Source organism: Erpetoichthys calabaricus, chromosome 1 (assembly GCF_900747795.2).
Source record: "Erpetoichthys calabaricus chromosome 1, fErpCal1.3, whole genome shotgun sequence".
In the NCBI taxonomy this organism is placed as follows: Eukaryota; Metazoa; Chordata; class Cladistia; order Polypteriformes; family Polypteridae; genus Erpetoichthys; species Erpetoichthys calabaricus.
In genome coordinates this window covers 219,513,655-219,527,428 of record NC_041394.2, presented here as the reverse complement: position 1 = coordinate 219,527,428, position 13,774 = coordinate 219,513,655, and the positions used below count along the sequence as shown (strand labels likewise).

General features: G+C 35.9%; 1 protein-coding gene across 1 annotated transcript in view; it reads right to left on the bottom strand.

Moving 5' to 3' along the window:
• il17rel (interleukin 17 receptor E-like) overlaps positions 1–13,774 on the bottom strand; it is a 110,494-nt gene that overhangs the window by 51,597 nt on the left and 45,123 nt on the right. Inside the window, exons 3-4 of the mRNA XM_028811999.2 lie at positions 3,176–3,316; positions 2,771–2,880 (exon numbers count right to left, since the gene is read on the bottom strand). Of these exons, the coding sequence (XP_028667832.1) occupies positions 2,771–2,880; positions 3,176–3,316 (251 nt within the window). The remainder of the gene's footprint in view (positions 1–2,770; positions 2,881–3,175; positions 3,317–13,774) is intronic.

Sequence of the window (13,774 nt, the reverse complement as noted above, 5' to 3'; positions counted from 1 at the left end):
ATCAATTGCATCAAAAGCCACCTTGACTGTGCTGTTTTTAAACTCTTTATTAATTTGCTTCAGATAGATAGATAGATAGATAGATAGATAGATAGATAGATAGATAGATAGATAGATAGATAGATAGATAGATAGATAGATAGATAGATAGATAGATAGATAGATAGATAGATAGATAGATACTACTTTATTGACATTCAAGGGGAAAAATAATTACTCTGTATGCAGCCTTCCATTTTTTACATGCTTAAGAGTCAGAGGGAGCTACAACCTTTTCTGGCATAAGATCATATTCTGGATCTTATGCCAGTAAATCACAGGGCACACGTCTGCATTCATTATGCTCACTTGCCTTTATTTCGATCTGTTGCTTAAACTATCATGTAGACAGAACAAAAGGGAAATATCAATACAAATATAAAAATTGAAAAAATGAATGGGGAATACTGAGTGTCAGAAGAGACTTACCGGGAGAACAGACACCACTGCGCAAATAAAAAGACATGAAAAACAGGTTAGAGTTGAGCTGCTTTAATGAGTTTGAGGCCAAAATTATAAGCAGCAGACAGGAAAGATGCCTGCAGGCAGTATACAAACTAATTGCTCCATACTAGATATATATTAAGTTAATTGGGTTAATTTTCAAACATTTCATTAATCAGTTTAGTGGGTTTTTTAAGTAATGATACATATTTTGTTCAAGTTGAGGAGCAATGTAGATTAAAGTGGTTAGTGTTTTTGCTGTGTCACTCAGTGGTTTCATGGGTTGATGGTTGGCAGTGAATGCAAACACTGTATGTTTATGAAAAGAAAGTGGAGCTGTGGTTAAAAAAAGTGTGTACATGGGACTTCTTTATTTCTGTTGCTTACCTTTTAACACCCATTTTATGACAGGTGTTGATAACATTCTAATAGATATGCATAATATATATATATAAATTACCACCAAGCCCTATCACAAACATGCAAAAGTATTCAGTTCCATTGAAAGTCATCATAATTCTCTGCATAACTAACGATTTGAAAACATATTTATCCATTCAGTATTTTTAATGTGAACTGTTATGCTGTACCAATACATTTCCAAAGTCAAAATAAACCAAATTTAAACACAGATCCGTCTCCTACCTGCTTCTCTTAACAATCGATGATTCCACCAGCCCTTGAGTTCCTGTTTCTTGCCCCTCTCATTCCGCCTAAAGAGCATGTAAACAACCAATATAGTTTGCATGCAGAACCGATATAGTTCATATACAAAGCTGTGACAGGGTGAGTGTGCATAACCAGCATGTTTCGTACGTGAAACCAGCATAGTACACACATAAAAACAGCAGAGTTCAAGCTCAAAACTGACATTCTACCCGCATGAATCCAGTATAAGATATACATGAAACAAATACTGTACAGTGCATACACAAATCCATTGCTAGACCCAGCAAACCAGTAGTATATGAACACAAGCCAATATAGTCCATACACAAATAGAGAGCATGTGAACATAAACCGATTCAGTTCACTCATAAACCAATAACAAACATACTGAAACCAGTGATATACACGTGCAAATCAATATAGTTCATATGCAAACCAGTGATATGCATACACAAACCAATATAGTTCACACATAAACCAATAGTATATGGACACAAACCAATATAGTCCATGTGAAAGAAACCAGTGTAGTATACATGCAAACCAATTAAGTATGCATGAAAAGTGATGATAAATATTCATAAACTAATATTGTTCACATGTAAACCAATAGATTACAAACAAAAATATATGATTTATGGCCTGTTTGGCACTTCATAGTAGAACAAGCTACTTACCTTCACCCGAATGGCTGACTCCCTCAATGTGTGAAAGAAGCATTTGAAGACTCTTATGTTCTGTATAATTTCTGTGCAATTGATAAGGCTAGTTTTATGTTTGGGTCAGAGTTCTTTACTTGTGATAATCATTTTCATAATCTTGTCAGTTCTCAGACTGATGTTAACTTGACTATTTTCACCTCTTTTGTTAGTTTGCTTTGAATAATAGTGTATGCTACTCTAATAATTGTAATGTGTGTAATAAACAATTTTCCCCAAAAGGCAAGGATTATACAAAAAGTTATCAGTAATTTGAACAATGAGGATAAGATTTGAGAAGTTTAGTTTTTATAGTGGAATGGTTTCTACCAACACAAAACTGTAACACTAAATGGGCAACATATATCGCCATTTGCATTTCTTTCCCACACCATTTTTCATCATGCCATTCGTGATTCTCAGGATGAACTTCACCTTAATCTACGGACACATCTATTGGTTTCAATAACGACCATGTAATTGTTTGTTGCATTTATTGAATATGCAGTAAAATATGTCAGCCTACTATTTACATAAAAGACAGAGGACAATATGTTGGTGCGTTTGTTAAGCACCTGCTGGCTCACATGTTCAGGAACATTGATTTGAATTCCGGCCCATTAATTGTGCACCTTCATATTCTCTCTGTATATGCATGGGTTTCCCTCATGTACTGAGGTTTTCTTCAACTCAGAGCCGAAAGATGTACATGTTAAGTTGGTTGGCAAGTCAGTTTGCTTATTAGTAAACTGAAATATTAAATATAAACTTATGTCTCTGCACATTTTTCATGCAACATGATCCAGCTTTTATATTACATGCTACTTTACTGTGCAAACTGCTGCTCTGATGCCAAAACAACACTTTTTAGAACACCCATGCTTTAGACTAGTATAGAACAATATGATTGAAACTCTTACCTGTCGATCTTGATGATTCCCTCCTAAAGTGTTACGAAATTTGATTGCTGTACACTGCTGCTTAGAAGTATGAGATGAAACAGTACACATTTCAACTCCTCTGAGTTTATCTATAAATTAAAGATTGTGCGTGTTATAACCTATGAACTGTAAATGAGGTAATTCAAAGCAATCTTGAGCACTGTATACAAAATGTTGGTCACTCAATTTATAACGAACTTGCAATTCTGTCTAATTACATTTTTGGGATGAATTCTACATTTTAAGTTTATATTTTACAAAAATTCACAGTGAAATAGTGTAAGCAAGAAGTCTCTGGTCAGTACATTTAACACTTTGTACAAATAAAATACAAATATGAATTTTCATTTACAAATATTTCAAGTAATTAGAAAGGTTACACACCATTAAGTTCCACAGATGCAACAACCTTTAGATACAGGGAGCAATGCCTTTCCCTGTCACATTTCATCACTGTCGAGATATCAGCACTTTTAAGAGGATTAGAAAATGACGTTGGGAGTCTTCGACATAAACCAATTTCAGCTGAAAAACAAAATCATGACAGATGTTAGGAAATGCATGGTAGCTTTTCATTTGCCTACTTTGTAAATCATGATAGTGATAAAGTTGTCAACATTGACACTGCTCAGACACATCAGACATCTTTACTGTATAGAATTTGTTTATTCTGCTAAGGTTTTTAGATTTCTCCTCACATCCCATTAAGGTTTAGGTTATATTGATTTGCACCTCTAAGTCAGTTGTGTCATGTGATGCCTGGGTTACTCACAGCTGGGATTACCTCCTCCTTGAACCTGGACAGTCTTCTTGATAAATAAATAAATAATCCTCAATAAAAACAGTGTTCAAGTGGAGGTTAAAACAGTCAATGAATAAAAAATAAATTCAGACAGTTAAAATTAGAAGGTTAAAACACAATTAGGATCCCCAGGTCCCTCTATTATCTACTCAGGAGGGGAAACATTTTCCATCAAGTGCATTCAACCATCAAATCTAGTTTGTGTTCCTGCCATCATCACATGGCCTTCAGCTGGGAACCCTGCAAATACTGCTGTTTTCTCCTCCTAATCCATGGGCATTCAGCAGAAGCAACTTTGTCCTGTGAGTGCTGCCCACTCACTCCTGTTAGGGCCCTGGCATTGCTTGGCCACACTACTATGCCCACTTCAAGCCTGAGCACATAATTTTAACTAAAAGTGCACACATTGCCACGGATCCCATACATGTCCTACCACATACAATTGATGTACAACGCCTTGCGTAGAATTCACACTAAAACATGGCGTATGGACAAAACTAGAATTTTTGTACACACAAAAAAATTCAAAAGTGTGCGTAGCAAAGTTCCTTTCACTTTCCCTTTATAAATTCCAATCAATGTGAATTTTAATGCACATGCAAGAGCCTACAGCCCCACCCCGACTAATCACTGAATTATGCCTATTTGAATATGCAAATCAATATAAATAGCCCCTTTCATTCAGTGTTCAGCAAAATGGAGGTTCTGCTCAGTGAAGTAGAGAAAAGGAAAATCATACTATTTGGTGGCTTAAGCAGTGTTATAAGCAACAAAAGGAAATTGATGGAGTGGCACAGCATGGAGGAGGTACTCATAAGTTCAAGTTCAGAAAGTAGCACAGTGCCCAAAATAAAAAAGATATATAAAAAAATATATATAAAAGATATACAAAATTGTCAGATATCAAAGTTGAGTGTCCACACCACTGCAGGAGGTAGGGAATTCCGGGGATCACACTGTTTGAGCAGTGAGCTGCTGCAATTATTGGTGAGACACTTATAACAGGCATTTACCATCTGGCTGTGTGTTGACGGACACTGTACTTGAGTCACAAAATACTTTAGAGGATGTTTTAAGAGAAAGGAATTAAATATAAATGCTGTACTATGTGTTATTGACCACAAATTAAATTAAAAAATAAATGCTGCATCCAATTACCTGTTTTTACATTCTGCTAATTACATTCAAATGAAATTGTAATGTAATGTAATGAAATCTCGGATAAGCAGTGGATAATGGTTGGATGGATGGATGAAATTGTAATGCTGTCCAATTTGGAAGGTCAGAGTCAGGTTCATCATACTGCAACTCTTCAGGTATGGGCAAGACATGATTGTGGGCCACATTATGCAGCACGGTACATGCTTGTGAAATGCGACACACTTTCTGTGGACTATGGAGCAGCACTCCACCAGCCTTAACCAGGCAGCACCAATGACCATTAAGCTGCCCAATAGTACATTATACTACTATTGTCATTATAATGTCACTCTTGTTCAGTCAGAGGGTTGGCAAGCGGGGTGAGAAGCCACGTCTTCAGTGGGTAACCACTGTCACCTTAATAACTGTATTTTATGGTTACATCATACAGATAACTTACAATTTTGACCAAAAGATTAATATTAAATGTCTTATCTTACAGAGAAGCCAGCCATCACACACAACATTTTCAAGTTTGTTCCCAACACTACTATTTCTCAGAATGAATGAGTCATGAGTTGAGCCAGGCCATCTCGCCACAACATTAATGAGACGCATTTTCACATCACAGATAATTTGCACATAAATAGAGCAGAAATGCTATCTATTTACAAAAGCAAATTAATTCTCTGAAATTACCTTTATAGCAATGTGCATGCAGTTTACGGCTCTGATTACATTTAGAAAACCGGATGTTGCTGCAAATTACGCTTTGCTGTTTGCCTTTTCAACCACAGCATAAGGAAATCATAAGTTTGGATGACAAGCAGATAATACCATCCCATATAGCTGGCATGGTGTGACTCAGTAATGACTGAGAAATGCCCAATCAGTCACTCAGTTCACGTTGAAAAGCTCCTGTGGCTAAAAACTCAAGAGTGGACAGAACTTACATAGGAACAGGTAGAGCATAATTCCTTAAAGTCTGCCTTTGTAAATCCGGCACCAGTTCAGCACACATCTCCAAGAGGATAACTCTTGGAAATGTAAATCGACTTAGAAGTCAGTGATCATCATGAGACAAGAAATCATTGTGATCTCTAAATACGCACTCTCTTCTATTTCTTCAATTTGCAGCCATGGTAGTTGGAATAGTTTGGCCATTCTGTACACCATTATATTGTTACAGATTGTTTACAATTAATTGCCTTAAATTTGTTAACAATATGCAATTCATTTTGGTGTATTTAATAAAGCCTGCGTCATAGATGTAAATCTAAAAAATAAAGGGAAGCCACACAGAAACAGTATCACTGCATTGACACTGGGTGCCGCCCGTTTACAAAACCGAGCAGAAACATGCATACACATGATCTGAGGCTGCCGTGAAAATGTACGTAGCTTTATGCCAAGTTTAGTTTTTATGCTACATTTCAACATGAGCTTGGAAACAGGCATACGCAACATTTTTGTTGGTATGCACCATTTATACATGAGGCCCCAGTTCACTTTCATATTCTATTAGAACAAACCATTTCAAATTTATTGAAAAGTCTTCTGTGGTAGACCTGAGGTTTATTGTTAAATAATTCTAATATCCTCAGGGTAACAATGTGTGATCAGCATATGTACGTATAATTATCCTGTGTTGTCATTGTTGCACCTTTTCAAAAATAATCTACCTACCTGCATTGATTTTATTAAACTGAGTGTCTTAGATTTTAGGAAAATTAAACAATTTAAACAGCTGAACAAAAATGTCCAATGTTACATTAGAGCATTTGGCTCTCTTTGAGTATGTTAGATTTTTATGATCTGTGAGAAACTTTTGCACTTTTTCAAATAATGCACCAGTTCTCCTAGAAGCTTGTTGAAAACAAAAGTGATTGCTTATTGCATATGTATTTCTGTTATTTGCAGTGGAGGAACACAAAAAAGATGGAAAAAATATTAAAACTTATCTTAGAAAGACCAAAGAAATCTAGAAAGTATTGCACGAAACAATTTTAGAAGTTGTAAGGAATCGTTTGATTTCTATCAAGTGATTCTTCTTTAATTTGTAAGGTAATTTAGCTTGTTTGTGTGTGCAATGTAAGAAGCACATATTCAAGTAGTTGAATGATGAGAAAACATAATTCTAATTGTGCTCTTTTAAGGCTGTGTATTGCACACTGAATATAGAGTAAAGAAGAAAAAGCAGAGTGAGTTTGCATTAAAGCAAAATTATATGGCCATCCCCAGATAACTTAATATTCCTGTGCCTAGAGTGTGTGCATGGAACCATGAAATTAGGAGATTACCAAGGTATTTTTGAAGACAATTTTGGACCCAGTGTTAGAAAGGGGGTGCCTCCGTCAAAGATCATGGATTTTTCAGCAGAATAATAGCTGCACATCAAAAAGTACCCAGGATAGTTTAAAGACAAAAAGTGGGACTGTTCTGAAGTGGCTGGCAATGAGTCCAAATCAACATCCAATTGAATTTTTGAGGGGAGATCTGAAAACTGCAGTTGGGAGAAGGCATCATTCAAATCTTTGAAAAAAAGTAGACTGGTGCAGACCTTCACTAGAGAGATGTGGAAAGTACATGGATTGTGATTATTCTTTGTGTGCTACCAAATATTAATTCTCACGCATCAATAATTTTGTCAAAGTCGTTTTTATTTTTTGTTTGGAAAAAGATATGTTAAATTCCGAATGTAATAACAAAATTGGAATATTAAGAGTGAAATAAGGAATTGTGGAAACAAGGTTTGTCATATTCAGTCTTGTTTTTCAGTAGATCAGTAGATCAGCTTCTACAGTAACATATGAGTTATCTGAGAAAAAGTGCAAATATGACAATATTTTTGGCCATGATTTGGTCAATTCTTACACACTTCAAAGACTATATTATAGCTAATAATTCTTAATTTCCAACATCTTTCTTATGTTCTGCTGGGGAGAACTTCTTAGTTAAGAATGCACATGGCTACAATTTTCCTATGTCCAGAAAATACTGAATTAAGCCTGTACCCTGGAATTCAAATTGCAAACAACAATCAGGGCGCTATACTACATGAGAAGAAATAAATAGGTTCTAAATTTTATTGAATGTTACTTGTGCCTCTTTAATTAAGGAAAAACTTTGAGTTTCCTTTGTCAAGTCCAAGATTGGAGATTTACAGTAATGGTGGTAAATTCTTTATAAATCACATATGATAATTAGTAAAACAAATTAAAACACTGCAAGCACTGTTTCAGAACAGTGATACATTTTTTTCAGCTGGAAATTAGGTCCCTGTGTCTATTCATGCAATATGGCATGTGTTACAAAATTTGGACGTCTAACCAGAGTATCGGTCATAGATAAAGGAGATAGATTCAGTTTCCCAGTACCATGGGAACACTATCAAATTATGAAACCATGCAAATTTTTTGATAACGAGATGTGACATGATCGGGGCGGACTTAGGAGAGATGAGGCCTTGAGCTTGTATTGTTGTTTGGATGCCCTTTTATGTCTTCTCAGGGAACCACAGAAACACTAGAATGTAATGTCAAAGCTTAGGAGTCAACAAAACTTGAATAGGATATATATAAGAACAACAAGTAGTGCAAGAGTATCCAATGAGTGTATGGTTACCACCAAAAACCACAGAAACTGCACCTGAGATTATGAATGATATGTACAGTATAGACGGGACATAGTATGCTGTGCTACAGTTTAAAATTATACTTGATAGCCATCAGAGCACAGTACATCATGTTAAATATTAAAAATGAACAGAGTCTGATTCTTCAAGTGTCTATTTTGAAAGAGAAAGAAAAGAGAGAGGTTGAAAAGATATTTAAAGTTATTACTCTGGCACCCAGTTATTTTCTCAGAATAAAAACAGATAAAAATAAACTTACAAATAAAATAAAAATACAAACACGCTGGCAGGTTTGGTTGTTCACCAGTTTACAGACTATGGGCACTTTTGTCAGGCTACCAATAAACTTCACTGATTGTGAAAAAGAGATGCAGCCAGCTCTGAAATTGTATGAGGTGCAGTTTGTAATGCTTCATTGTCAAATGACCTTTCTGACCATTTGATTCGTCAGCAACAATTTACTTAGGCATGTAAAATGTAGAGAACAATTTTACTTTTAAAATGGAATTCTCAGTACTGTGCCAAATGACAGGTAACTTGTTGTCGACAATATGCAAACTCCTGAGAAGTAAGCTGAGGTGTTTTCCACTTATGATCCTTATCCAGGATGGACCATAAGGCATTTCACATAAACATTTCATCTCATTACATTTCAGCTTTGGAATTATTATATAACTAGCAAAATACCCGCGCTTCGCAGTGGAGAAGTAGTGTGTTAAAGAGGTTATGAAAAAGTAAAGGAAACATTTTAAAAATAACGTAACATGATTGTCAATGTAATTGTGTTGTCATTGTTATGAGTGTTGCTGTCATATATATATACATATACACATATACACACACATATACACACATATACAGATATATTATATATACATATACACATATATTTTTTATATATATATTTTTTTTATATATACACATACATACATACATACATACATACATATACACACATAGATGCACTTACAATAACACAGAAATCAATATAAACAACATTAACATCATTATCATATGAGAATATGAAGTAATATATAAGAAGCACATTTCATATAAATATAAATTATTAAACAGTAAAATCTTCTTCTATAATTTGCTACCGTGGCTTTTCGTTGGTCTGTCCAGGATTTTAAATCACCTGTAGCTTGCAAACCGTTTCACCTATTGACTTGAAATGTGGTACACATATAATACGTCACGTCTGCTATCCACTTTATGGGTGATGATTGTATTACTCTTTTTATGTTTATTTATTTTAGAATCAACTCCTATCTGCGCACACCAGGGCGGCCGTGGGCAGATGCGTATGGTGTATTCACTCCATGTTATCGTGCATTGCGCTGTCACTGGTATTTTGATAAAAGAATTTGAACAATATATAAGAAGCGTATAAATTATTAAACAGTAAAACATTAACATTTAAGAAGTAAAGTTACATTGAGTACTACTGCAGTGCCTTCGGGTATACCTCATTTTTTGTTTGCCCATTACATGCTTAAATGTATACATTTTTTGGTGTACCTACCCGAGAACACGCGACATATAACCGAGCGTGGGAGAAGCATGGATTTTAAACACGCGTTGAGTTCATCTGCTGGTCTCCCTCGTGGAATAACTGGTAATGTTTGACTAAAATGTACACGAGTAAAACGACATTACCTCCTTTTTTTTTTTTTATGATCTCTGAGATCTTGCTTTTTTCGGTTCAAGGCTTCATAAGCTCTTTTATGTGCCATGGTGTACTTAATAAGTACTAATTATCCCAAACCATCATCTTTGAATGTTGCAAGACTTTCGCCTTGTATGTAGATCGGGGTAATTACATTCATTGCATTCCTAGTCTGAATCACAATCTGATTGTATGGGTGGTTACCTGGCACTGTAGGGTTGCCACCCGTCCTTTAAAATACGGAATCGTGCCGCGTTTGAGAATGAAATTGCGCGTCCCGTTTTGAATCAATACTGGACGGGATTTATCCCGTATTTTTTTTATCATTTTTTTTTAAAGCAGCGTGTCATGCAAATCATCCCACACGCATTTTATGAAGATGCCTCCTTTCCTACTTTTGATTGGGTAATACTTGATGTCATCGTTAGTTTGATTGGTCTTTTTAACTGTCCAGTGAGGAGGGCGTGTCTTTTAAGTAGAGTCTTTAAAGTGTTGGCACTGAGATGTGGCGTCAGCGCCATAGTTGAAGCCCCTAACGTTGCGGTCAGCAAGTCGGCTAATATCCGCCATGTGCCGTCTTTCAGTTGCGAGAAGCAGATCATAGAATGGTTGAAACTGTTGCCCCTAACGTTGCGCCACGGCGTGTGGTTCGTTTATACCTCGTGTCTTCTCATTAAACTTTTATCTCGCGAATATGTTATTGCAATCCGCAGCGGGAGCGTTTCTATAAACTTAATTTAAACTTACGTTTTACACCGTGCTTTGTTTCCCTTATGAACATGCTTGTATGCTTCACTCGCTCCGTTCTCAATTGTTTAATTAATTTTTTGCTGTTCGCTGTTTCTGGCTCTTCCTCCATTTCCCCCTACTTCGTTCTTTTATCTCGCGAATATGTTATTGCAATCCTTAACGGGAGCGTTTCAATAAACTGATTGAAAATAGTTTTGCATTTACCTTTTTAGTAAAAGGCGAGCTTTTAAGCCTGAGAAATCACCCCGTAAATGCATACGTTTAATTGCACATGTGTTAATATGTATGGTTACACAGTATTAAAAGACAGTGAATAACGTCAGTTACCTTTGTTCCCGCGTTTGATAAAAGGTGAGCTTTTAAGCCTGAGAAATCACCCCGTAAATGCACACATTTAATTGCACATGTGTTAATATGTATGCTTACACAGTATTGAAAGACAGTCAAAAATTAACGTCATTTACCTTCGTTCCCGCGTGTGACTCGTGCTGTAAATCTCTTCCTTGTTTTTAGTTCACGTGATTACGTAGGAGGCGTGATGACGCGATACGTGACTCCGCCTCCTCCATTACAGTGTATGGACAAAAAATATGTTCCAGTTATGACCATTACGCTTTGAATTTCGAAATGAAACCTGCCTAACTTTTGTAAGTAAGCTGTAAGGAATGAGCCTGCCAAATTTCAGCCTTCCACCTACACGGGAAGTTGGAGAATTAGTGATGAGTCAGTCAGTCAGTCAGTCAGTGAGTGAGTCAGTCAGTGAGGGCTTTGCCTTTTATTATTATAGATAATTACAAAGAAAGCCAGCAGATCGACATAACTGACATTAGAGCACATGAACAGCCTATAATTTGGTTTTAGATTGTTTTGCTGGACAGACTTCTGTGCACGTCTCTTATTCTTAGTCACAATTATGTCTAACTGTCTTCACTTATGAACAGACTGAAATTTTGTAAGGGATTATCTGCCTCGATATATCCACCTTGAGCCCTGGCTATTCGTTTACATGAGCTTTGAAAGTAGCCCAAGGCTGTTGTTACATCACAGATATTCAGTGGTGGTGTTTGAGATTACTATTTATTCAAAATCATCATATTTGTATGCTTCAGTATCACTAGAATTTTAGTCTATAATGCTTTCACTAACCATCGCAGAAGAACTGTAAAAATTATAGTACAACAAATTGATTTGTTTGCCACACGATTTCTGTTCCAAAAGCCTGTACTCAGCCACCCTTGCTGAAGGAAATCCTGCCCAGCCATAACCCTTCATTCACTGGTGACACATAAACTCAAGGATGAGAGCTTGCATACAACTAGGATTAAAGGGATTGGAGATGATTCGAACAGCCAGTACAGTGGAATGGATCACATTTTAAAACAAAAAACAAATATGTTTTCAGCTGTATATCTTGGTTAATTTTGGAGCCCCAGTAGCCTTTGGGACCCTGGGCTGCAGCTCAGGTTTGCCTATGCAAAAGTACGGTTGTAGACATGAGAGAAGTATAGAATCATACCGACTACTTAGTGCCATGATCTCTATTTTATTTGAAGAAAGCAATTCTACTGTCCCGTCAGGAGTTATTTCTTGCCTTACACCCATTCTTCCTCATGTGGGCTCTTTCTCACTGCGACCCAGTAATATAAACTGCAAATTGACCAAATACTATAGTTTCCTATGCTTAAAAACAATTTGGTGAAAAACCGTATTTGTTATTATAATAACAGCTTGAAGGATTTCATAAATATCATACGTCATATATAGTAGTCTCCACATCCATGTAGACTTTTCGTATGATAAAATGATCTTGTTAGTTCATTTGTATATTCTATTCAAGAGCATTAAAATTGAATAGGTTAGATAATGTTTCTGGCATGCATGGCATATAGCTCTGTGTTTTATTGCATTTGGCTCACTGACGGTTCTTTGTAATGTTACCCAATCTTGGTTTTCTGGAAATAGATAAAGCATAATAATTTTAGGGAACTGTCTTTCTGGAAAAGCAGTATTGAATTAAGGGGTAAAGGTCAAGTTCTATGAATCACTCGTCTTATATTTACAACATCAAAATTGTTTACTCATGGAAATAAAATGTATACTCTTGCTGTGGTTCAGTATTGTAGTCTTTATTGTTTCTGATGGAGTATTCAAATGAAAAATAAACTAATGAATCCAAATTTATATGCAAAAGGAAATTAACTGAGAAATCTCAAGTTGCTTCCACTTGTATTATGTTACTAACCAGGGACGTTAATAAGCTTTTATTTAAATTCAGCAGTTTGCTTTAAGCATACTTGTCAGATGCTTCTGTCAGCATAGGCCTTACATATTTAATACACATAGTACTTACCTAAAAGGCATTCCTTTTTGATGTTCTGAACAGCAGGTATTTCTTTATTATTTTATGTCACTGGTCTCACAATCCTATTGTATTTTCACTCAGATTATTTAAAGCACAGAGGAGTTATGATTATATGATTAAACATTATTTGTTTAAAGCACATAGACACACATTATCATGGTCTCCATTATACTAAAGCTTTTTTAGAACTATATTATATTATATTAGCCGACACCTGCCGTAGCATATGGCGGTGTAAGAATAGGAATGGAAAATGGTGAGATAGGAATTCAGAAATCAAGAAGAAATAAATACTTCTTGAAAGACGCAGTGTGCATGTAGAATTTCCGGCCAAGCAGGATTACATGTGAAAGTGATAAATAAATCAGGCTTTCCAAATTTACGTACTATGGCCATGGCATCCTGATAGTTTTGTTGCATGTATCTTGGACTTCCTGGAAATGTGGACGGTAATATGATCATTTTGTCTACACATACGTTGTTATTTTCAGCGTTTGCTTGCAGTGTATCTCATAGTTCCACACGCAGATCTTGTTGATGTAATCTGAGATAGTTGAGACGCGCACACTCTGTTTTAACATATGCATCTACGACGTACTGTTGGAATAGTTTGCCGCTGGAGTGCA